Source organism: Cynara cardunculus (genome assembly GCF_001531365.2).
Source record: "Cynara cardunculus var. scolymus isolate 2C chromosome LG 2, CcrdV1, whole genome shotgun sequence".
NCBI lineage: Eukaryota > Viridiplantae > Streptophyta > Magnoliopsida > Asterales > Asteraceae > Cynara > Cynara cardunculus.
In genome coordinates, this window is record NC_037529.1 from 1,801,640 (window position 1) to 1,828,135 (window position 26,496).

Below are 26,496 nucleotides of genomic sequence, written 5' to 3' on the forward strand. Positions count from 1 at the left end.
TAAACTGCATCTCCTAGTGGAATATATTGGGCTCATTTGGTTTGATTGTCTTTTACACATCGAATATCTTGACCTGAAAGGTTACATTTTTGAAGCATAACAGACGCTTTTGCTTAGCATATAACATAACTGACACCCATGCTATTTACATCATATTGGAACATCAAGCAACAAACCTAAGTTATTTCATTTTTAGTGGATATGTGATTCTCCCAAGATAACTTCCACGTTATGGTAATTAATGGTGATCCTGATACATTATAGCTTGTAATATGTTGCAATTTGAAGAGTATTTTGTGTTTTGAAATGTGCTTTTACTTGCATGGCATGATTCGATCTGCATACAATGATTAAATGCTTTATATTTCCTATGAGAGCTACAGGTTTGTATATGCTCCCCTAAACATCTGACCTCTGATGGTTGAATTGATATGCAGGCTGCTACTACAGTTAATATCATCCTAGGCACTCATGTGTGGGTGGAAGATCCAGCAATATGTTGGATTGATGGACAAGTTACGAAAATAAATGGAAAGGAAGTTGAGGTTGAAACAACTGATGGGAAGAAAGTAAGTTGATCTTATACTCCATTAACTGAGCATCAGTTTGGTTTTTACCTTTTGAATTCACTGTTCCATTGGAAAAAAAAGACATAAGGCTTAAGCAAGATTAAAGGTAAAACAAAGGCTTGGAAACCTTGACCCTAGAGATACTAACCAAAACATAAACCTTAAAGAAGAGTAGTTCTTGGACTCTTTAAGAGTAAAAGAGGAAATGTAGCTTTTAAGCAGTTTCAAGTATGTAAACCTCAGTTACAAGCATATACATTAAATAATGGCTTTCAGTGTTCCTGTCACTGAATGGAAGTGCAAGTCTAAATCGAAGTCGAAGTCAAAAGTAAAAAACTTTTTTCTAGTTTATAGCTTCATAGTTCCTTCACTTTGGAAACTTCCCCCTCAACAATTTGCAGGTCACCGCGAACTTATCAAAAATATATCCTAAAGATGTGGATGCTCCTGCTGGTGGAGTTGATGACATGACGAAGCTTTCTTATTTGCATGAGCCTGGAGTTCTGCAAAATTTATCCACCAGATTTCAACTCAATGAAATCTATGTAAGAAGATCTCTAAGTCTATTTCATTATCTATTCATTATTGTTGACTTTCGGGAGGGAAATGATGAACTAATGTGGCTATGGGCTATGATAATATTATATCATATTCTGATATCATGGCAGACTTATACCGGCAATATCCTCATTGCCATTAACCCATTTCAAAGATTGCCTCACTTGTATGAAACTCATATGATGGAACAATACAAAGGAGCACCATTTGGGGAACTAAGTCCTCATGTTTTTGCTATTGCAGACGTTGCTTTCAGGTAATTTTCTATTCTTTTTGCATTGTGAAACTTAACATGTTAATGATTATGTAAACATTTTTACTTGAGATGAATCAGGGCAATGGTTAATGAAGGAAAAAGCAATTCGATCTTGGTCAGCGGTGAAAGTGGAGCTGGTAAGACCGAGACTACTAAAATGCTTATGCGCTATCTTGCCTATTTGGGCGGTCGCAAAAGCACCGAAGGACGGACAGTTGAACAACAAGTTCTAGAAGTAAGATGACAAAAGTCTCCTATATTTCTCAATGTTCCACCGAAAATATTTATGTTCTAGATTAACTAATTCTTAGAGGTTAGTCTTTGTGACTCCTGTTACTCCAGCTTCAGCATTCTCTCTCTGTTAAAAGAATAAAATGTAGGACAAGAAATGCACCTAATAAGGAAGTGAAAGATATGTAAGAAAACACATGTTTAGGAAAACAATCAACCTGTAGAAGACAACTCAAAACAATGGTGATTTTGGATGACAGCTCCCCAATCAATCTGGGTGGTAGACCTTCCCAAATATCTTGAAAGGTGCTTACAATGAATCCCCAAAAGACACTATAGAGTTTGTTGATGGCTGTCCTAGCATTCTAATCCCTCCATTAACACCATAGGCTGCACAAGGACCAACTGTTGGGAGAACGAGAGTGGCCTAACTGATCTCAGTCCTATATGTTCTATAGGCTAGAAAGAGCTACTCTCGAAGCAAACAAAGAGATAGGTATACGTGACTGTCATGTCTAATTCTGTAAACTTAAGTGCTATGATATGCACTAAGTAGTAATTATTAAGACGGATGGTGGACGTATCAAACGGGGTTGGTTAAAAGTACAGCTTTCTTCAAACTTTTGCATTATATATCTGGACTAGTGTCAGCCTGTCAGGTGAACTTTTTCATTTCTAATTGTACACTCTTTGTTGGTTTCATTGGCCTTCACTCTATATCTAGTTATTTGTTCATTTGAATATGAGTTGGTTTCACTGCATCGATCATGAGAACAAGCCAATAATCATCACCTAATTGTCATCCTACCAGCATTGAYATATCTAATTTTGTTTTTGTGGGAATTATCAATCATATCATTGTTATGTGAGGAAGTTCTGGTTGCTTAGGAAGCTTTCAAACACCTAACCCTGTCTTCCAAGCTTCTTCTCATTTAGGTTCCTCAAGGAGCTGCAAAGTTATGACACTCTTCATGCACTCTCATGTTTAAGGAGTAGGATGAACCTTCTAGTATTTGTTCCACCAAAACAGTTTAAATGATTTTATGCTTGCTGGCTTCTTGTTTTCTGATGGTAACTAGTAACTTATCCAACTCTCTTGTTTAAATGTTCTAAATGCAGTCGAATCCAGTTCTGGAAGCATTTGGAAATGCAAAAACTATTAGAAATAATAATTCAAGGTGCAGTAACTTCTAAAAATACAAACTAAAGCGAACTTGTTTAACTGCATTCAGTGTGAACTTTCTGATGGCTTTGATTCATCTTGCTGCAGCCGCTTTGGAAAATTTGTTGAAATTCAGTTTGATAAACATGGAAGAATATCTGGAGCAGCCATCCGAACTTACCTTCTTGAAAGATCTCGTGTCTGCCAGATTTCAGATCCTGAACGCAACTATCATTGTTTCTATCTTCTATGTGCAGCACCTCCTGAGGTAGATTACAAGATGCACCTTTCAGAACTAACACTCTAGTCCTTGCTGATCTGTCCCAGCGATAGGAGTGGGTGTAAGCAAAAATGAGTTCTCGGGTTCGATCCTGGGCACCATCCTTCTGCCCATGGGAATTGGGATGCATATGCAATTTACATCCACATGATGGCCGTGGGGGTGCTCCAGAGGGGGCCGTATATGCTTTTTTTAACCAAGACTGTAGCTGCTTATATAACGGACTCTTTTCAAAAAATTTCAGGAAGTTGAGAAATATAAATTGGGAGATCCTAAAACGTTTCACTATCTCAATCAATCAAATTGCTACCAACTCGTTGGTATAAGCGACGCTCATGATTATCTTGCCACCAGGAGAGCCATGGATGTTGTTGGAATAAGTGACAAGGATCAGGTTACAGGATCTTAATATTATATTGTTTTGTTATTTGATGTAATTTTAATGAAACTGCAGTAATATGTTCTCCTATCTTCCAGGAAGCAATTTTCAGACTTGTGGCTGGAATTCTCCATCTTGGTAATGTTACATTTTCCAAAGGAAAAGAGGTTGATTCATCACTCCTGAAAGATGACAAATCGAAATTTCATCTAAAGATGACAGCAGAGCTACTCATGTGCGTTTAGAACTTATATATTGCTTTCTTACTGTTTTCATGAATACATGTAGGTGTGTCTATATATATATATGTATATACATATGAGTGTATATAGGTCTTTATCCTTTCTGAATTGCTGTTATATAATTTACAGGTGTGATCGTGCTGCGCTTGAGGATGCATTATTAAAACGTGTGATGGTTACCCCAGAAGAAGTTATTAAAAGAAGTTTGCCTCCTGAGGCAGCAACTGTTAGCAGGGATGGTTTGGCTAAGACATTATATACCCGTTTATTTGACTGGTACTTCAAACCTTTCTCAGGAGTCGGGTTTACCTTGCATTTGCATTTCACATTTGCATAGTATGTTATTCTGTAAGTATTTGTTAAAATACCTTGAATTACTACAATGGTTCTAAAGGGGCATGATTATTCAATCTGCAGGTTAGTTGATAAAATTAATATGTCTATTGGCCAAGATCCAAATTCAAAATCCCTGATTGGTGTTCTTGACATATATGGTTTTGAGAGCTTTAAGCAAAATAGGTAAAATCTGATGTGATGGAATAATCATTATTTTTAGTGCTTCTTCCATGAGTTGATTGCAATGATCAACAAGGGTTGTCTTGTGCAGTTTTGAACAATTTTGTATTAATTTCACTAACGAGAAGCTGCAACAACATTTCAATCAGGTGTGACTTCAGGTGTTGACATAAATGACCAATATTGTTTATCTGAACCTATCACTGACATTTAACGTTCTTTTTTATTTCATACAGCATGTGTTTAAGATGGAGCAAGAGGAGTACACCAAAGAGCAAATTGACTGGAGCTACATAGAATTTGTGGATAATAAAGATGTTCTAGATCTTATTGAAAAGGTTCATACAAATTCAAAATCTGAAGTTCTCAACTCATTATTTGTATGGTTAAGTTTCTTGCTAAGCATCTAATAGTAGAGTCGTTAGGCAAAAAAGCTTCATAAGATATCTATTTGGCTGCAAGTTATTGCTTCATAGTGGTTCCATGAGAGGATTATCATGATTTGAAAGTTGGCCACTTTGGCCTTAGTTAACTTGTCATGAAACAGAAAAATTGTTCGCTATGTTAATGTCGAATACACATTCTATGTTTCTAGAGAATTTATATGATCATGTACATAGTCTGAGCCATGGATGCCATCTTTTTTTCACTGAAAGCTAGACAGTGGTCCAACAAAGTGGGTCCCTTCGTCAAAGACCTTCCAGCCTAGTGGTAAAGGCTTGGGCATGACATAGTCATGAACCCGAGTTCGAGCCCTAGGAGGGGAGTGTTGGCGACATTTAAGTGGGGCCATGTTTAGCCTCCAAATTTGCCGGGGATTAGTCGGGCTTTGGCCCGGACACCCTTACCAAAAAAAAAAGGTGGGTCCCTTCATTTAAATGATTGTTTATCTCCCCTATGCTAGAAAAGACAGGAGAACAGATAAACGAAATATCCATCTAGATGTTTTAATTTCTTTTGACAATGTTGTTGGGAGGTGTTATCTTTCTTGAAAGATCTAACTTCAGTTGAAAATGCTGGTACACAGTCACTTTACATGCTGTCCTTTCAGTTACTCCTTGGTAATATATATATATATATATATATAAATGCATGTATGTATATTTGAACGTACATATGTAGGTATGTATATATAAAGTTACTTGTACTACCACAAATGAGATTCATTGATCTGCTACTTAGTTTATCTTTTTGCAAGCTCCCAATTTCTTCTCTATAAGGAATAGTTTCTATGTGATCATTGCTACATGTATATATATTTAACATATTGTACAACCTGCAAACTAAATGATAACTTTAGAAATCATGCTTCAATGGTTGTACCACATTTGCAGAAACCTGGTGGAATTATTGCTCTGCTTGATGAAGCCTGGTACGCAGTCTTTTAGAGTTCACACACATGTTTTTATTAATTCCATTTCTTATGCATTTACTTGCAAGTGTGGTCTAGGAACAGAATATTTTATAATATCTCTGTCTGCGATGCTGAATCAGCTTTTTGTTAGCTTATGGCGACTTATTGTTTTCCAGTATGTTTCCCAAGTCAACTCATGAAACATTTGCACAGAAGCTTTATCAGACATTCAGTAAGCACCAACGATTTATCAAACCCAAATTATCTCGCAGCGATTTCATCATTTCTCATTATGCTGGAGAGGTAATTTGAATTTTTATATCTACCATGTTCGGAGCTGCTAACGTTGTCCAGATCTGAAGTATTTGCTTTATATTTATATTCAGGTTCAATATCAATCCGAACTATTTCTAGACAAAAACAAAGATTATGTTGTTCCTGAACATCAAGATTTGTTGATGGCTTCCAAATGCTCTTTTGTAGCATCACTTTTCCCTCCAATCCCTGAAGAAACGAACAAATCTTCAAGCAAATCTGCTAAGTTCTCATCAATTGGTTCTCGCTTCAAGGTAAGTTTTCTCTATAAATATCCTACGGCAAGCTTAGCTTGCAGAGAGAATTAGTGACATGGAGAATACTCGTAAAGCTTGGAATGTGTACTTTTCCTCTCTCCAGAAAGAACACAAGAACAGAATAGGAAAATATATTTGTTGGCAGTGACTTGGAGATCTATACAGTAAGAATGCATCTGATATTTTTCTTAATTCATGCAGCTTCAACTTCAATCATTAATGGAAACTCTGAATTCCACAGAACCCCACTATATTAGATGCGTGAAGCCAAATAATCTTCTTAAACCTTCTATCTTTGAGAATGCCAACATCATGCAACAATTACGTTGTGGGGTGAGTGTAATTGAAATAACAATATTTTGTCGTATTTTAATAATTCTTAATCTTATATAGAGTGCTTTTTACTCATCATGAAGGGGGTTCTAGAGGCAATTCGTATAAGCTGTGCTGGATACCCAACTCGCAAGAGTTTCTTTGATTTCCTCAACCGATTCAGTCTTCTAGCTCCAGAGGTTTTGGGAGGGAAGTAAGTAGAATTTATTGTGATATCTAATTAGAATATAACTGATTAGATCACGTATATGTTCTTACAATGAGTTTGTTGCTTATATTAACAGTCTTGATGCAAAGGATGCATGTAAAAAAATTCTTGAGAAGATGGGCCTTCAGGGGTGTCAGGTAACATAAGTTTTATCTGCTTCTGAAGGGAGCTTATCTTTCAGAATTATGGTCATGAATCTTGCTATCTATTGCATTTCCACTTCACATTGTTGTTCTTGATGACAATTCTGAGCTTGATGGTCAGCTATGCTTATGAAGATCATGCACCATCATCCTTGATCTTATCTATTTCTCCATCTGGCACATTTTCTTTGCTCCAGTTGTGTGAGGGAACTCCAATCATATTGTATGCGACTTCACCAAGTTGCATACAAAATCGATTTTTATATACCGAGAGTTGCCATCCAAACTAAGCGACAAGTCGACAACACATGCGACTGCCAAGTGGTATATCTCCCAGGCGACTTCATAGGTGACATGGAAATCAATGTACCGTAGTATCCTTCTCTGTAGCAGCGACTTGCAAAGTGAGTTGCAAGTCGCGTGCCCATGTTGTTTCCACCAGCAATAGTCTTCTATCACAAAAATTCAATAGTATATCCGAAAAGGGAAGAGGGAGGTATGAAAACCTGACCCATGCAGGTGTGGTAGGAAATCTCTTTGTATATGGGCTGGGTAGATTTCTCCTCAATGTCCATGCTGTTTATAATCTTCCTTCCCTGAATTTCACCTTACTAGATACTATCCCTTGGGCCTCCTTTTATTTTCTAACAGATCAAAAGGAAAATGGAATGGTCTTTTGGATCAGGGGAAAACAAGGCCTGGTATTTGCCTCATGACTTAATCTTCTATACGATGAGACATAATATGAAATTATTTCTTTCATAAAGTTATGCTATTTTTCTATGTCTCCTTTGTGCAACATGGTGACATTCACCTGTTTGCAGCCCCTATTGAAAACTAAAAAAGGCCTACTAACACGAAAGGTTTCATGCAAGCTTTCTTTCTTCATCGACTTTTAGTTTCCACTAGGCAATATTTCACATTTCCATGCACTAAAAAGGTGCATAAATGGTTTGGCAGATAGGCAAAACGAAAGTTTTCCTTAGGGCCGGTCAGATGGCTGAATTAGATGGACGGAGAGCGCAAAAACTTAACAATGCAGCCAAGAAAATTCAAAGAAAGATAAGAACTCATATCGCCAGGAACCGTTTCCTTGCTTTGAGGAAAGCGTCTATTTCATTGCAATCTCTATGCCGAGGTTTGTTTTTCCAGATAACTACGTCACCTGAAATGTTTCTTTCCATGTTTTTGGATTATATCATTTAAACATCTACAAACACAATTTCTTTTTTCTGCATGCATTACCAGTTTTTGCATTCTGGCCATCAAATTGGCTGCAAACCTTTTTTTCATTTACCTTGTAAATGATTTCACTCACCCTCTCTTTGGTTTGTTTGTACCAGGAAATCTTGCTATGAAATTATTTGAATACATGAAAAGGAAGGCTGCTTCACTTAAAATACAGAAAAACTACCGGCGACACTTATTTTGGATGTCTTACAACAGACTCAAGTTCTCAGTCACCGTCCTCCAGACAGGTTTGCGAGCGATGGCTGCTCATAATGCATTCAGACACAGAAAGACAACTAAGGCAGCACTTCTTGTTCAAGTCAGTACCTGGTTTTACATGTTGTATATAAATCCAAACCTTTTCCTTCTACTCTAACGAGTCGATGCTTGCAGGCCAACTGGCATCGTCATAGAGACTTTAAATACTATAAGAGACTGATGAGGGCAGCAATTGTTACACAAACCCGATGGAGGGGAAGAGTTGCTAGGAAAGAGCTCCGGAAACTAAAGATGGTTGGTTTCTCTTATGCATTTAAATGGTAGCTCATATTTTCAGATTTTACTTTCCTGGACATTAATTGGGCTTTTCTTATGCTTTGTTTGGTTAGCATGAAACTAAGACTCCATTTTCTAGGTGAAAAACCTAAATAAAGAGAATTGAACAGGATAGGAAAATGAGGTTTTTTGCATGGATTTGTTACTAAGAATTTCTTTAAGTATAGGCGTCATTTTGCATAGAAACAACCCCTCTGCTCTTTGAGCTAGAGGGTCGCATACATCTCACCCCCATATCCTACTTTCGAGTGGGATTTACTGGGTCACTTCGGTTTGTTTGGTTTTAAATGTAAATTTTTACTTAAATGTCACTGTGAAGAGGCTGCCTTGTTATGTCCCCAGTTAGTGTACTTTTTCATATTGACATGTGCACTTACTGAGAAGTTGCACAATGTTGAATCAGATAGGAAATTATGTAATCATATTTTTTGTCAAATACCAGACATTTTGGACTGTTAAGTTATTCTTATTGTTTACTTTAGCCACTGCACTCTTTCTCTAATTTTCTTGATCTCCCAACAGAACTATAAACAGGGGTGTAATCCCAACAGTTAACACGATTGAATGCTATAATCTACCTATCAAATGCGTTGAGATTGTTCATGCCTTTTCTCTTTGATTTAGTGACCGATCAACCCTTAGGTTTCATTCGTTTTTGCTTAATGTGATGCAAGATTTAGGTTTTCTATGTGTGATGCTTTGGAAAACCTAGTTCCTCTTTATTTATACCCAGTCCAGTTATTCCATAAGTTCCCCTGCATTAATCTTCATGTTATTAGTTGCTAATTTTTAACATATACAGGCTGCAAGGGAAACGGGTGCACTCCAAGAAGCAAAGGATAAGCTTCAAAAGCAAGTGGAAGATCTCACTTGGCGTTTACAGTTAGAAAAACGGTTGAAGGTAATCTTAGTCTGATGCAAAGATAATTGGATCTTTCTTCTATTCTAGATACGTGCAATATGCTTCATCTTCTCATATATGGCTAGAAATATATAGGTAAAGTTTCCTTAACAAGATCATCACATTATAAACATATAGGGGAGGGGAGAATTGAATAAGTTTCTAGGGTTTCTCTTTGTAGTATCTGGCATTAAATTAGTTTGAGTGATTAAATATTTATGTTCTCAATTCGGTGATCGTGTTCAATATGAGAACATCTTTATGTGTTCGATCAAACACTTGGAGAGAAAAGTGGGGTCATGTGGACGCTGTAAAGAATCTGTATGTACTAAAATTTGCATGATATGGTGAAGGCATACTAGTGATTACCAAACCAAGGGAGAAGAGAGTTATACTTAAAAGGTATTCCCAGTGAGAGAAACATATCCTCTTTGAACTATCAAGTCTGATTACACATCCAAAGCTTCACAGTTTGTTGGATAATTCCTCTCAATAAGCTAGTTACCAAAAAAAGCACAGCTCATAATCCTGCTAAAGATGCAAGTGTCTGCAAGGCATCACACCTAAACCATAAGTGCATGAAAGGATATGAAGTACCCGAGAATTGGTGTTTGATAAAAGCAGCTTAATGCTTGCAGGATGAATTGAATCTTAATCCTCAACAAGTTCAACCCTCAAAAGTGCATGCAATCTTGCTTTGTACAGTGAATCTTGCACCACATCTTGCTCATCACATTTGACTTACCCTTGTGGGGTTCATGTGCTTTCAGATATCCTTAATATATCATGTATCAGAGCATGGCTTGGGTTTATAATCTTACAAAACCTTCAGGTCTTCACATGTATTTCATTCTTTGTGACAGAATTGGTATTCTTAAATCTTTCTTGCATCCCTAATGCTTCACTTGATATGAACTTCACCATCCCATGGACTGCGTCACACAAGAATTTTTGTTGTTATTTCAAACAGCTAATTTGTCACATAATACCTGTTACCATTAACTTGGACTGTATTTATCATTGTTCTATCAAACATGAGAAAAGAATGATGATCCACATCGTGCAGACTGATTTGGAAGAAGCAAAAGGACAGGAAATTCTGAAACTGCAGAACTCCCTGCAAGCCATGCAGGTTAAACTTGATGAAACAAATGCATTACTTACCAAGGAACGCGAGTCTGCACAGAAAGCAATTGAAGAAGCATCGGCTATTGTCCAAGAAACCGCCCCAATTCATGTAGAAGACACAGAAAAGATTGACAAATTAAGTGCAGAGGTGGAAAGCTTGAAGGTAATGTTGGTTTCCTAGAAGTTATCTCCCTTCCCTTTCAAATCTGTTTCTGTGTAGGTGTTACAGCGACACATATAGGCTACAATGACTTTGACGTTATCTTGGTTTGATAACTTCTGCTGCTTAGCATCATCTTCTGTGGCAGTGGTAACCTTTTGATGTCTAAAGGAAAAAAAAGGGAAGCGCTATAACATGGTCATTTGACTTTGGTATGACCAAATACTGGGGTTGAAACAGGCTAGCTCTCTTTGGTCTGATGGCTGATTGAATGGGTGTTTAGTGGTGAATTTAAGTTCACATCATTTCTGCTATGATTGGATAACTGTGCTATATTATCAATCTATGGACATGCAAAAATGTAAATTCAATTATTAAGGGCATACCAAAATCAGAAATAAAAACTTAGGGGTGTATGGTTAGAGGTATTAAGCAGTAATTAATGGGAATGAAAACAAAAGAAACAATTTGGTTTTATATAATATAATGGGCTCATTCCCCCCTGAAGCCCAAGTTTTCATTCGACGATAAACCGATTTTCATATCCTGTCATTGTCATTTTTATTTTTATTCCCCTACCTGAACCAAACAATGAAAATGGGAATGAAAATGAACAAATTTCATCACCTGATTTACGAAAGACGATGATTAGAAAGGTGAGGATTTGATTTCACCAAATTAACGATGATGTTACTGTAAATGAGGATAAGGTAGAAAGTCTAAGCAGAAAAGAAAATGGTTGTAAACATCGTTATCTCGCCTGCAAGGTGAAGTATTTGGTGATGGATTCTTCAGAGGAAATTGTTTTCTTTCTTGCTGCTTCTTTAGACCTTGAATGCAACCATATCAGAGTTGATTTTTTTCCTCTCCTCATTCTCTCTTAATTCCCCACTCACCTCTCAATCTATTAATAACCCCCACCTTACATAATTGTTGGCATGCAGAGTTTGCTAGAATCAGAGAAAAAACGAGCTGATGAATCTGAACGGAAGTGCGCTGAATACCTTGAATCAATTCAAACTAAGCAGGAGAAGTTGGAAGAAACTGTAAACAGGGCAAATCATCTTCAGGAATCTTTGAATAGGTATTGTTACATTATAGTAAGAATATCGATGGGTAGCCTTGACACTTAAAATAAACTTTTCTTAAAGTGAATCAAGAACTTTAGGTCTGTTCTAATTTGAGTGAATAGTCCAACAAGAACAAAATATGAGATATATCAAAAGTCAAACACCAGCTTTTCAGGATATAAGCAAGATAAAGTTACTATTAGCTGTATGTTCTCCTCCATTTATGTTACTTTTGGACTTCTGGTAATTTCTTGAGACTTCTCCAGCACTAAGGGGCTGCTTGGTTGGTTTTCCATTATGCCCTGTATGTATAAAGTTGTCTGTGTGGATTACTTTCTGTGAATAGATTAGCAAGATTTTTGTTTGGGAAGGTTTTTTCATAGATGGAAGGAGCTTATTTTTTAATTGGAAGAGGCAGGTTCAGAAAAAACTTGGCTTTCAGCATAAAGCTCCCCTCTAGTAGCTTACTGAATAAAGTCATTTTCTGTATCATTAAGTCACTACCAGCAGTGATGTATAGCTGACCGAATAAGCTGTGAATCCCATTAAGCTGCTAACAAACATGACCTAAATGTGACATGCATGCTATAATGAGTGCTTATCTTATGGTGTAACTGATGGGCATTCCCACCCCTGCTTTCCATATGAAGTGTCTGTCAAATACATGGGCTCCACCTCTATTCATGTTACCTATGGACTTTATGACTCTATCGGTTCTATATGGTCTATTTAAAGATGTTTTAAGTTGATCGTACATTGGGGATCAATAGCATGATTGACACTTAATCTAAAGATCTTATCACATTAACATAAATATGCTGGTCAAAGTATGGTCTTATAATTGTAGGCGATTCTTGGTTGATGTTTCTGCATTTTCTTCCAGAATCTAGAATGCTCAAGCATATAATGTTGCTTGTAGTCAATGACAAAGGATGGTGTGAGAATAGGCGTAAAGGTGAGAAGCGTAAGAAGGGATCTGAATCTTTGATCACTTTTAATCTCACCCCCACTCCATGAGTTTCGCTTCTCATGGAAATTGATCCGGTGCATCTCATTAGGGTTGATCTTCAATTAGGATTGATCCAAGGATGGAAATCCTTTTGTACCCTTCTCACTATAACTTCCATTCTCACCGGAATCTAACCCTGTAGTCAGTCTGGTTTTATATGAGGGCATTTGTCCATAGGACATGATTAATTCATTTTTTTAGAACCAATGGGCAAAACATGCTAGTTAGTCGATGATTTGTCCGATAAGCCTACACATTACAGTAATAGAATTATCTGCCATCTAATCCACATGTCAAAAATAGAAGGAAATTACTGTGCAAATTTGGCTCACTAATTATGACAATTTGGAAGGGGAATGCAGTATGTTTAATATATATATATATATATATATATATATATATATATATATTGAACCCATTGATCCCTGGAAATCTCTCTGGTTAAGTTTCTTATATGTTTCAGTTCCAGAGATATTACAACTACAATGTTATTATAACACTTGTTCTTAGCTGGCTACTGAGTATTGTCTCATATAGTATCCTTGTTCTCTTAGATAGTGACATTATGCTCTCTCTTATACTTGTCTTTGCTAGGCTTGAGGAGAAGCTCGCCAATATAGAGTCAGAAAATAAGGTTCTCCGTCAACAGGCTTTAACAATGGCACAAAATACCAAGCTACAGGCAGCACGGTCGAAATCAATTAGGGTACTTGAAAGTTTCTCCAGTTTTGGTCTTAGAGCTAAATTTTAATACTTACATGTCTCACTCATTCTTTCTTTTTCTCCCTTGAACAATGACAGAGGACTGAAAGTATTAAAGCTCCTTCTGTGGTAAGTCAAAAAATTTCAAAATTAGATTGTGGTTTATATATAATTTAACATATATATATATATATATATATACATATATATATATATATATATATAGGGAGGTTCGGGGGAAAATCCCTAAAAAATGAAAAACTGAGGAACACCCTAGTAACCGTTCATCTGTACGATGTACACACGTGCATATAAGTAATTGAAGTTGTTTCTTGGTTTCTATGCATGTCTGTATGTTATGCATATGTGCATACCGGACGTTTTTTTTATAAATTATTTGTATACACATGTGCATACCGTCTAGATTAATGGTTACCAGGTGTTCCTTAGTTTTTTATTTTTTGTGGTTTTCCCCTGAAGCTGACCCTATATATAGCATTTTAAATGTATTTAACTCGTTCTTTTTGTCTTTCTTTTAAAAATATGTTAGGAAGTTCATAGTCCGACAATGCAATCAAGGGATGCTGACGTGGAGGAGAGACCACAGAAGTCACTCAACGAGAAACAGCAGGAATATCAGGATTTGCTCATTCGATGTATTGCACAACACCTAGGATTCTCGAAAGGCCGTCCCGTTGCTGCTTGCATCATTTACAAATGTCTGAGGCAGTGGCGGTCATTTGAAGTAGAAAAAACAAGCATTTTTGATCGTATAATTCAAACCATAGGCCAAGCAATTGAGGTATACGAATCACAAGGATCTATTATCATGTGGTACAGCTACATCTCACTATTATATATTCCTAACATTAAGCTCGCTTATGAATGAAGACACAAGATAACAACGATGTCTTAGCCTATTGGTTATCCAACGCATCAACACTGCTGCTGCTGTTGCAGCGTACACTGAAAGCTAGTGGCGCTGCTGGGGCCCCACAGCACCGACGAACAACATCAGCTACGCTGTTTGGAAGGATGACTCAGGTAAACAAAGTGTATGTTTGGGTGTTAGGAGTAATCAATCTTAAGTAGAAAGATGTATAACGAAAATAAATTTAGAGAAACTTTGAAAATCTTATACAAATCTATGAAATAAACATAAAATCAACAATAACAATTGATAGAATCCATAAATCTTGCTTGTAATTTGCTGATTCTTCTGAAAAACGGAACAGTTGAATTCACCGGTAGTGTAGGCTTTGTCTAGAGGATACAACAATCGAATTCAAGTTTCGTACTTGATTCTAGTGAATTAAAGATGTTTGGTGAGGGAATTTTGAGAGAAAAATATGCAAGAAAACCCAGAAAATGCCTTATATACATACCTATGCTTCCTTAACTGTCAGGCGCGAACAGAGAGTCCCAAGGCCCAAGGCCCATCTTTTGACCGTAAATATATATATATATATATATATATGTGTGTGTGTGTGTGTGTGTGTGTCTCGAAAGCCCACCATGAACACCCACACACCAAGGCCCAAACTCTTAAATGATTCATTTAAGGCTCAAAGGTTGGTACTTACTGAGTGGGTGTAAATTCTATGAGACTCTCATGCGAGACAAGGTTTCTCACATATTAAGCCAAGTTCCAACTTTGGGAAATACGTACAAATTGTGTGAAACGGAAAAAGAAATAGCAAACAGAGGAAAGGGGAGGGGGAGAAACTTGAGGTGAACAAAATATATATCATTGGGTGCTATCATGTAGTAGCATTTGATGGGTAAAATTTATTTCGTAGAGCTTTCGTGGAACTCCGCAAGGTGTAAACATCTCTTTAATAGACGGCGAGACAGATAATGCTTCCGATACATTACAGCAAGTTGAAGCCAAATACCCTGCTTTGCTTTTCAAGCAGCAATTGACGGCATATGTTGAAAAAATATATGGGATGATACGAGACAACTTAAAGAAAGAGATTTCCCCATTGCTTGGATTGTGCATTCAGGTAGTTAATTACTTCTAATATAACCTCCATAGAGGGAGGTTCAGAAGAAAACCCCCAAAAAATGAAAAACTGAGGAACACCTTGGTAACCATTCATATGGACGATGTGCACATGCATACAAGTAATTGAAGTTGTTTTTTGGTTTTTATGCATGCGTGCATGTTATGCACATGTGCATACCAGGCAAATTGCTTACAAATTACTAGTATGCACATGTGCATACCGTTACCGGGGTGTTTTGTAGTTTTTCATTTTTTTACGGTTTTCCCCCGAACCTGACCTAACCTCCATATTTAATCAAATTATTGTTGTTGTTTTTTTCTCTTGAATTCCTTTGGAAGCTTATATCATCATTATTTTATATGCTAATGTTGTAGGCACCAAGAATATCGAGAGCAAACTTGCTAAAGGGGACGGCTGTTGCACTAGCGAGTGCTGCTTCTCAGGATATTCTGATTGCTCACTGGCAAGGGATTGTCAACAACATTGGATGTTTCTTAAACATGTTGAAATCTAACCATGTAAGTTAACTATTTCTCACATGTTTCTTTTACCCCATATTTCTGATCCACATGTTGATCTGTCCAATAAGAGGGAGGTTGGTTCAGTGGATAGCCCCCAAAAAATGAAAAATTGAGGAACACCTGTAACTGTTTAGTATGCACATGTGCATACAAGTAATTGAAGTTGTTTCTTGGTTTTTATGCACGTGTTCATGTTATGCAATGTGCATACCGGACAAATTGCTTACAAATTACTTGTCTTAGTGTTTCATTTTTTTGTGGTTTTCTCATGAACCTAACCCGTCCCATGAATTCATGTTCTTATCTTATGATGATAATTATATACGATGCAAAAAACTTAAACTCATCTCTGCATCACATATCTTGTAGGTGCCACCATTTTTGGTACGCAAAATCTTCACACAAGTTTTCTCTTTCATCAATGTACAATTATTCAACAGGTAGAAGCGTTCATACTTACACGAGCGCAAAAGCTTGTTCGCTTTTTTAACTCTTAATTAACATATATGTACATGGTTGCACAGCCTTCTGTTGAGACGAGAATGCTGCTCTTTCAGTAATGGAGAATATGTTAAAGCAGGGTTGTCTGAATTGGAACAATGGTGCTACAAAGCAACTGAAGAGGTAGGTTTTTTGTTTTTGTTTTTGCTTTTGCTTTTGTTTTTGTTTTTCATGTTGTTGTTTATCTGAGTTTGGAGAAACCAAATTTTCAGTATGCAGGAAATGCTTGGGATGAGCTAAAGCACATAAGACAAGCTATTGGGTTCCTGGTACTAATAATTTATACAAAACCCAAAGGGGTTGTGATTAATTATTAATTAATTAATTAAGGCATATCTGCTAAATAACTTTTGTTGGTATTACAAGAGTTGTGACTAATTTGTTGGTTTTGATTAGGTTATACATCAAAAGCCAAAGAAGACACTGGATGAAATAAGCCATGATCTGAGCCCAGTAAGTGTGATATGACATATATATATAGAGAGAGAGAGAGGGGAAAGAGATTCAAACGAGAACAATAACTAAATAAGAGAACATGAAAACGATCAAATCATATGCAAAAATGACATGTGATTTTACACTAACGTTCAACGTAAGGATGTGCTAGCGACGTGGCGCGCCTCAGGTCGTGGCCAAATTGCATGAATCACGTGGTTGTACACGTGATTTTAGTGTAAATCACATGTGGTTTTACTGTTTTCTATTTTTTTTTATTTGATTATTGTTCTCGTATGAATTTGACTCTCTTTATATATATATTAATAAATATATATATATAGAGAGAGAGAGAGCAAAAAATTGGGAAATAAAGGTCAATTAATTAATGAAAATTAACGTTGCAGGTTCTTAGCATACAACAACTATACAGAATCAGTACAATGTATTGGGATGACAAATATGGCACACACAGCCTTTCTCCAGATGTATGCAATTAGTATTTGTTTGTTTTGTAAAAGTAAAACTCATATATATATATATATATTAAGTTGTGGGGTATGAATATATTTAATGTTAATAATTAATTTAATGACAGGTAATTTCGAAAATGAGGGTGTTGATGACTGAAGATTCAAATAATGCTGTGAGTAGCTCTTTCTTGCTGGATGATGATTCAAGGTGAGAGAATAATTAATTAATCAAAATTTTGATATATAAATTAATGAAACATATATATAAATATTGTGTGTTGTGATGCAGTATACCATTCACTGTGGATGATTTGTCGAAATCAATGGATCAAATAAATATATCGGATATAGAGCCACCACCGCTTATTCGTGATAACTCTGGTTTCAGTTTCTTATTGCCACGTGCTGACTCATGATTATAGGTTATGATTAATTAATTTTAGCATTAATTAGTACAATTACTTGAAGTTGTAGATGATTTCCTTCCAAGCTCCCATATTTAGATTCCATTTTGTTAATTAATTAAAAGAGTTATCTTGAATCAAAAGAACAAATACTTAGTTAATTAGTTTTCATGATATATGCACATTATATATATACATACATATATGTATACATACATATATATATATATATATATATATCATGTGTTGAGTCATTAAATGTTGAAATCTATGGTAAGGTGTAAATCATGTGATATATATATGATGTGACATTTAATTAATTTTTGTCCCTCAACTTTTTACCTATAAATATATGGGGAAATAACATGAGGTATCTGCATGCACGTACACTGTATATTTACATACATTAATGAACATGGAGGCATCTTCTTTGTTCCCTTTTCTGTTTTATGGTACAATTAATTTACAGTAATCAAATAAAAGAATATAAAAATGGTTAATGTAAAATCACATGTGATTCACGCAAAAGTCGCCAACCACGATACCTGCATACCATTGTGTTGACAATTAATGTAAAATCACACATGATTTGACGGATTTTTTTTTTCTTCATATTCTCTTATTTGGTAAATGTTGGTCTTTTGAACCTCCTCTCTATATTAATTATTAGGTCTTCTTTAAGTGGCTTCAATATATGGGCCGTCAAAGGTAAAATTTAGATTCTTGAAAGATGCAATCTTATTAATTTGTTATGTGTCATTGTATGTATTTTGAAACTACAATAAGAACAAGTTTTCTTTAGTAGAATTGGTTTGCAAGACTTTTCTTCCATCCCGGACCCAAGTTCGAATCTTGTTAGTGTCACTTTCTTAGTCAAATAGTGCCAGTATTTGAATTTTTTTTCCTATGTTTGTTTCTTATAGTCAAACGGAGCCACCGTTTGAAATCTTTTCCCTTTATTTGTTTCTTATAATCAAATAATTTCATTGTTTGAATTTTTTTTATAGATCCGTCCATGTTGCTAGCTAGCTATAAGGGAAAGATGGGATGTTTAAATGTGCAATTTAAAAAATGATAAAAATATATGTGAGTTTTGAAAACCAAAAACATATATAATATAATCATATAATTTACATTTTTTTTCTTAATAATCCTGTTGCAAAGACTGACTTATTTTTTCATATCCCATGATTTCAAATTGCTCTAAGAAATATGTATATAGAGAGACTTGAGATCACCTTAGATTAGTCTGTTTTCATGAAATCATTTTTTACACTTGAAACTTTACACCAAAACACTGTGAATTCACAACGTTTTGCTGTGAAGTTTTGAGTGTAATAAAGTGGTCTCACGTAAACCCAACCCTATATATATATATATATATAACTTAACACCTTTGGGACAATGAACCAAAAGTTAACAATAAGGTATTTTAACCCTGATTGATGAAAACAACATTTACCATTGATTAATGTAGATCTTTTAAAGTTAAAGAGTACATGTAATTACTTTATAAAATGTAAGTTCTTAAAGTTCTTTGAACTTCATAAAGTTGAAGGATAATCATTGAGTTGTCCATGGTAAAACGACATAATACTCTATCATTTTCTTCAAAAAATCTTTAATTTAACATTCATATCGATATATTTTTGTGGGCCCTTTTACTGGTTTTAGCAAAGCATGTTCAGTAGTTTCTATTTTTTCAAACATAAATTTCGTATTTTTTTAATGAGAAGTTTCTTTAATTTTCCATCAATGTTTTACAATAAAATCTTACAACTCGTGCTACATCATACCAATACGTATACACAACTAGTATATATATATATAGAGAGAGAGAGGGGGTTGGGTTCACGTGAGATCAAATGTTTTTCGTGAGACCCGTAAGACCAATTTATGTTYATTGATCAACTTTATAAGCTAATGATCTAATGGTCTAAAGATGCACGGTGACAATTTTGTGTATTATTGAGAAGTCTCGTAACAATTTTGTGATTATTAATGTTCAGATTGTAGATCTAATTCAAGGATTGAGAATTGGTCTTACGAGTCTCACAAAAAACCTTTGGTCTCACATGATCCCAGGTATATATATATTTTGTATACTTTAATCAAATTATTAGCTTCATTATAAAGCCTCTACACTCTTTGACCTTATTTTCTTACTTGCATTCTTTACTTCTTCTTCTTTTCTCTCTCTCTCTCTCTCTCTCTCTCTCTCTCTCTCTCTACACACAAAATTAAACTTATATATATATTTAAAAGTTTTGTAGGAATTAGTGAAGTGAAGAGTGGAATGGATCACAAGTTGAAAAGCAAATGGGAAAGTAACAAGTTGATGATTTATGATGAGAAAGAAATGTATGGTTATCAAGGAGTAGTTCCATGGCCTCAAAGAAACTTTATGTGCAACTTTTGCAACAAAGAATACAAATCTGCACAAGCTCTTGGTGGTCACATGAATGTCCATAGGAGGGATAGAGCAAGACTCAGACTCTCATCACCTCCTTCTCTTGACCCTAACCCTAACCCTAATTTCTACCCATCATCATCACCTATTCATTACCTACCGTACAAGACCTACTACCATTCCTCTCTTCTCTCCACTACTAACCCACAAGATCATGATAATCAAGAACCATTTTCGTCTGCACGTGACTTTTTGGGAAATTTGAGAAAGAATGTAACCACCGAAGATGGAGATCAAGAAGAAATTAGGGTTTCGAAGAAAGGAGAGATCTTTAACACAAAAATGGAGATGGGTTTGCTTAAAGATGGAAAGGATTTGGATTTGGAACTTCGACTAGGGAGATCTTGATTCGTTTCAAATTATATTTCTTGTGTTATTCTCTAATTAGGGTTTTAGATTCACAACTATATGTAATGTGATTCTTTATATATATATATATGCTCGATCGGCTAAGTTCTTCTTCTTCCCCATGAGCTAACTTGCATGATCTCCAGATATATGTTTGGTAGCCATGAAGTTTAATGGAACTAGGTTAAGCTTTTCTAAATTTACTCTATAATATATATATATATATATATATATATATATATATATATATAATTGAGTCTTTGTTTACAACAATGCAGTTGGTTCAAAGCTGTTATACTCAAATTATCAGGGAGTGATATAATTAAGAGGAACCATTATGGGTTTAAATCTTCTTTTGATCACTTAAATTGACCTATAAAAAGTGTTTATTAGACAATCATTTCAAGGATGTATATACGTAGTACATGTTCCAACGATTTCGTGGTATGATATCGAAGGCACATTAACTTTTGGATGACATGACATGACATTCGTTTGTATGTATGTATGTATGTATGTATGTTGTATATATATGTTGTTATTTAGTATATATGAAATGAATACAAAATGAAATATCTTTTAACTAAAATCATTGTGTTTGATCTTTTTCCTTTTAAACAAATCATGTCTTATAATTTGTAAACTTGCAAAACCATAAGTGAGTGATTCTAAACAAATATGTGAATCAAGTATGGTATTTTTCTTAATCCAAAAGACACCGTGTATTATGGTTTTACCCTATGTAGTACACACACATATATATATATATATATATATATATGTGTGTGTGTGTGTATGAAAGCACCCTATGTTGACCAAAGATGTGAGCTCTATGGTTCAGCACATTGAATTGTGCATGGTTTGATGCTTACCTCAAAAAGATGGAATAATCTTTAATGATGAGAATATATATATATATATATATAGGGGCCTAATCAAATGAGAACTAATTAGTTTGTGGTAACTATGAGAACCAATATTAACCACAAATCAATAGATAAATTAGAAAATTTATAATTTTAGCAATTTTGAATTAAAATTTTAATGCAAGGATATTTTTGGTATTTTACAACTTTCCTCCCTCCTCTCTTCTCTCTCCGGCCACTGTCCTCCGGCCATCGTCCGCCGGCCACCGTCCTCCGGTGATACTACAATGGTATCACAATGCATCATATATGTGCTTGGGTATCACATTGATGTCGTTTGTGTGGTCGATCGAAGATGTAACACTGTGGTATCACTATGCATCTTATATATGATTAGGTATCACAATGTATCTTTTGTTTAACAGAGTCAATATTTTTAGGTATCACAGTGGTATCATAGTGGTATCACTGGAGGACGGTGGCCGGAGAGAGAAGAGAGGAGAGAGGAGAGTTTTAAAATACCAAAAATATCCTTGAATTAAGATTTTAATTTAAAATTACCAAATTTATAAATTTCCTAATTTATCTATTGATTTGTGGTTAATATTGGTTCTCACAGTTACCACAAACAACTCAGTTCTCCCTTGAATAGGCCCCTATATATATATATATATATATATATATATATTCTATGCTTGCTCTAGTATACTACTAGCTCCTTTTTCATTCACATATACATCAAGCTTTTGTTAATTATGATGGTAAATTCATGGTATAATAGAACTCCTTCATTTTTATATCAAGAAAAGTATATTAATGCACAAGTTTATGGACTACATGGTATATAATTAATAACCCACAAACTAATTAGTTTGAGGTTGATGCTTTTTATAGATCCATTCATATATGAATATGTGTACATATAGAGAATGAAGAAAACATCAACACAACTTAGAATATAATTTGATCAATGGCATTGAAACAGCTGCAGAGATGGGAATGGAGTTAAGGATATATACATACATATACATATATGTATGTATGTATGTATACAAATTTAAGATGGAGTGTGATGAGGTGAAGTGCCAGTTCAGAGTTGGTATATATGTGTGGTGTTCATGGAAAAGGATGTGAATTTAGTTGGATTGTGAGTCAAATTTAGAGTAAGAAAGGTAAAAGGTAGAAAATTAAGGCAATGAATTGAAGGAAGAATGATGATTGATTGCAATTGGTGCATGTGGGGGTTCCAACACCCTTTTGATTTGCTTGTTCCCAACACATCTTTTATGTTTTAGGGTTCTTGTCATGATGCCTCTTTCCTTATTTGGTAACCAGACATTTTGTATCAGTTTCATCACACACACACACACTCATATACATATGTATACATACATACATATATATATATATATATATATGCTGCTTCTTAATTAAGATGTGTATAGTACAAGAGGCTAGGCCTAGGGTAGAGGTAGGTAAGCTATTGTGATGGATATATATATATATATATATATATATATATATATATATAGAAAAAGGCATAGTAGGAGATTGAAGAGAGTAGTAGAGAGGTCCCTACAACAGGTGAAATCAAAATGCAGAAAAGAGGGGTACTTGGGAAGTAGAGAACATCCTGTTACAAGGCTATGTTTTTGTGAAAACAACTATTAACAAGTATGGGACAAAGGGGACTTTAATTTACACTATTAGTTATAATACTTATGTCATCTCTCTCTCTATCTCTCTCACACACACTCTCTCTCTCTCTTTCTCTTAGTTGATGAAGGTCAATTGGTACCATGAAACAACCCAATTTCTTGCAGGTACCAGAATGGTTGGTTATGGTGGTGGCGGTTGTCGGAGGGTGGCGTTCGTCCGCCGTGGACTTTTTGGCCTAAGTAGATGTTCGTTTGCCTCCGTTGTGTGTTTGTGGGATTAATTCTAACGATGGCGTAAAAGTCGAAAAACGTGGCTACAAAAAAAAATCCAAACACGACCTTCCATTTTTCGAATTAGATGCGATATTAGACACAAGTTTTATTAATATTACAAAAATGTCATCATGTTTAATAACTTTTGATTAAAACTCTTTAATGATTGAGATTAGTTCTTACGATACTCAAACTCAACCATTTTACAGTTCTCATTTGATTATCGTGTAATGTTTTGGTATCATCTTTCCCATGAGATGCTCCACATAAGAAATGTATAACATTTTTATGAAATATTAACTAAAAATCAAATTACTTGATTAATTTTTTGGATTATTGTCATTATTAGAAATAGGGTTTGCATTTAAATTGATTTCATCAATTTATTTTTATTATAATATTATGATTGTGTTTTAGTTATAAACACATGTTAACTAAGATGTATTGATATATACTAGAATGGTACTCGTGCAATGCAGCAACATATATCTCGATAATGTTTCATTTTATTCTATCTCCGTCGTAGATGTTATAACACGATTTAATGTGGTACTGAAAAAACGATAATGTTTTCATTTTTTGGATAAAATATAAATTTGAATATATCATAAAGTTTGCAAAAAAATGTATTGATAATATCAAATTAAATTTTTAAAAGTTCTTTTTTTTTTTGTGTAATTTCTTTAATTCAGTTTTTTATTATAATTTAATTTAAATTTAATAATGAAGTCATTTATTTTTGGTTTAATAATATTTTTTTATAAAGATAATAATTAGTGTTTTGTTAGAATTCAGTTATTATCTTAAATATATTGTAGATTTTTTATATTTAAAATGAGATAATTATCCAGTATTTGATTATATTTATCTGTCAGTTAGTTACACGAATTTAAACATGAAGTTTTAATAAGTTGTACATTCGCACAATTTACTTGTAATCTTAAATTTAAGTGATATGCATCAATAAACAGTATTTAATGCATAAAAAACAATTTTTAAGAGTTTTTGTAAAATGTTTTATAATATTGTATAGATATAGCTAGCCACTAGATTTTTTTTAGAAATGTGATTTATATTAATCACTAGTACTTCTATCTTGAGTAGTTTTTGTTGTAAGAAAAATGAGTTCGGTTCCGATGAGAATGAAAGTTAATGTGAGAATCGTAAGAAATGATCACCACCATTGGATGCACATTAAGATAAGATGCATTGGATCAACCATGTATAAAACGCGATTCATGAATGAATTTGAGATTAAAGGTGATCAGAGGTCCAGATCTCTTCTCATGTTTCTTACATTAACTCTTATTTTCACACGATTCTTCATCATAATTGAGTGGCTTAAATTTGTAAACTCGACCTCAAGAATCGAAAGTGAAACTATGCAATACGACTTTAAAGATTCAAATCGTATGTATTGCTTGTGTACTAATTTTTCATCAATTTATGTTAATTTCATTATTTATTTACAGTTCTTCGTCTTCCGTAAAAAATAGAAAAATAATAATATTGAATGTAATTTTAACGTGTATATACGTATAAATAATAGTTGAACTCGTTCCACGAAACTGAACATGAATAAATTAATTTTTTTCAAAAATATATATTTCAAAGCGCGTTATATATGAACGCTCATTAATTAGTCCACTAAATGATTGGTGGTCATTTAAACACGACAATCGGGTGCCACGTAAATCCAAGCACGTAAGACGAAATTTGTGAGCATAATTCCACACGACGCGAAATTTGTAGGGAATTGAAGCATAAGACAATACACAAGTCACCATTGACGATATATTTTAAACATAGCCGGCTAAAGAATTGAACAAGTCTTGTTGATCAAAGGACTAACTAACCCCCCCCCCCAATTCTGATTGCTTAATTAGAGAACTCGCAGTTTATTTAATGGAATCCATAATGTTAGATTGCGAAGATCATCCAACGGATTCAATTGAACAAGTTGATCAGTTGAATTTGATGGCTGATCTTCCAGAGTCGCAAGATGAGCGATCCTATGAATGCACGTACTGCAAGCATGGGTTCACTACAGCACAAGCCTTGGGCGGGCACATGAATATCCACCGGAAAGATAGAGCCAAGATTCGTAGGTCTAATCCTTCCAACAACAAGAGTCCAAGCATTAGATTCTACGAGCCATGTTTCATCACAAGGTGCACCCAAGCTCGTCATCATCAAGAGGGACAGACTCACGAGTTCATGTCAAGATCGAGCCCTAGCTTGATGCATGATGACAATTATCATGGCAAACACCAAAACCCTAATGGATCGATCACAAGCCCATCTCGAGAAGAGATGAGATTGAGGTTAGGCTTAAGCTTACAATTTGGTTGGTCAGATGAAGAAGAAAGCATTCGGGGGAGAAATGAAGACGATGAACTGGATTTGGAGCTTCGACTCGGCCATGATCCATGAACATGTTGGATTAACTCATGTACGATGATTCATCAATAGACATACGGCACAAGTTTACCTACATATATTTGGTTTTTCCGGATCTTTTTGGACAAAAAATAATAATAAGAGTGATCCATTATAAAATGAGGTACTCCCTTCCTCCGTTTTTATCAGTGATCAGCTTTTATATATCACAAAACTACTTCAAATTTTGAATAATTGGTTTCATATATTCTCACACGATATCAAAGTCAAGATCTACCACTCTAGGAACTTGACAGTCGATACTAAAGGTGTAAACGAGTTGAACTTTTAACAAGCTACTCGAGCTCGAGCTTAATAATTTTCGAGCTCAAGTCGAACTCGAACTAATTCAATGAGTCGAGCTTCATAGCACCAATGATTAGCACAGCTTGTTCAGGGACTGGATTAAATTTTGAGTCGTATTGTGGCCATCTAGCCTTCATGGGAAGAGGCGTGTTTAAATCACACGACAGCCAAACGTAAATCCATTTCAATTTTATATATGTTTGGATCATTCATTCCCTCGTCAAGAGCTCTTTTA

General features: G+C 34.9%; 3 protein-coding genes across 3 annotated transcripts; all 3 read left to right on the forward strand.

The window, feature by feature from the left end:
- The first annotated feature begins 431 nt into the window (after positions 1-431).
- Positions 432-18,014, forward strand: LOC112506806 (myosin-11-like). Its single transcript, XM_025111087.1, has 37 exons — positions 432-569; positions 971-1,114; positions 1,238-1,383; positions 1,462-1,618; positions 2,734-2,792; positions 2,885-3,044; positions 3,301-3,450; positions 3,534-3,670; positions 3,807-3,953; positions 4,095-4,196; positions 4,285-4,342; positions 4,430-4,531; positions 5,528-5,565; positions 5,724-5,850; positions 5,934-6,116; positions 6,321-6,452; positions 6,536-6,645; positions 6,737-6,797; positions 7,764-7,941; positions 8,147-8,352; positions 8,427-8,546; positions 9,391-9,489; positions 10,556-10,780; positions 11,722-11,861; positions 13,451-13,562; positions 13,658-13,687; positions 14,109-14,360; positions 14,450-14,602; positions 15,358-15,564; positions 15,942-16,085; positions 16,458-16,528; positions 16,613-16,712; positions 16,802-16,858; positions 16,986-17,042; positions 17,432-17,512; positions 17,623-17,705; positions 17,787-18,014. The coding sequence occupies exons 1-37, from the start codon at positions 432-434 to the stop codon at positions 17,911-17,913; spliced, it is 4,593 nt and encodes a 1,530-aa protein (XP_024966855.1). The 3' UTR covers positions 17,914-18,014.
- A 2,183-nt stretch (positions 18,015-20,197) lies between these two features.
- LOC112508151 (transcriptional regulator SUPERMAN-like) lies at positions 20,198-20,719 on the forward strand. Its single transcript, XM_025112929.1, has one exon. The coding sequence runs from the start codon at positions 20,198-20,200 to the stop codon at positions 20,717-20,719; it is 522 nt and encodes a 173-aa protein (XP_024968697.1).
- Positions 20,720-25,433: 4,714 nt separating this feature from the next.
- LOC112508153 (transcriptional regulator SUPERMAN-like) lies at positions 25,434-25,949 on the forward strand. The gene has a single exon (XM_025112932.1). It carries the CDS (start codon positions 25,434-25,436, stop codon positions 25,947-25,949), a length of 516 nt encoding a protein of 171 aa, XP_024968700.1.
- The last annotated feature ends 547 nt before the right edge of the window (positions 25,950-26,496 follow it).

What these genes read in the sequence shown, in the direction of transcription:
- LOC112506806 (XM_025111087.1), top strand. Translation starts at nt 432, where the DNA reads ATGCAGGCTGCTACTACAGTTAATATCATCCTAGGCACTCATGTGTGG. An exon ending in TTGAACAACAAGTTCTAGAA is followed by an intron (nt 1,619 to 2,733) that starts GTAAGATGACAA and finishes TTCTAAATGCAG; the next exon opens with TCGAATCCAGTTCTGGAAGC. An exon ending in TAAGCCATGATCTGAGCCCA is followed by an intron (nt 17,043 to 17,431) that starts GTAAGTGTGATA and finishes TTAACGTTGCAG; the next exon opens with GTTCTTAGCATACAACAACT.
- LOC112508151 (XM_025112929.1), top strand. Translation starts at nt 20,198, where the DNA reads ATGGATCACAAGTTGAAAAGCAAATGGGAAAGTAACAAGTTGATGATT.
- LOC112508153 (XM_025112932.1), top strand. Translation starts at nt 25,434, where the DNA reads ATGTTAGATTGCGAAGATCATCCAACGGATTCAATTGAACAAGTTGAT.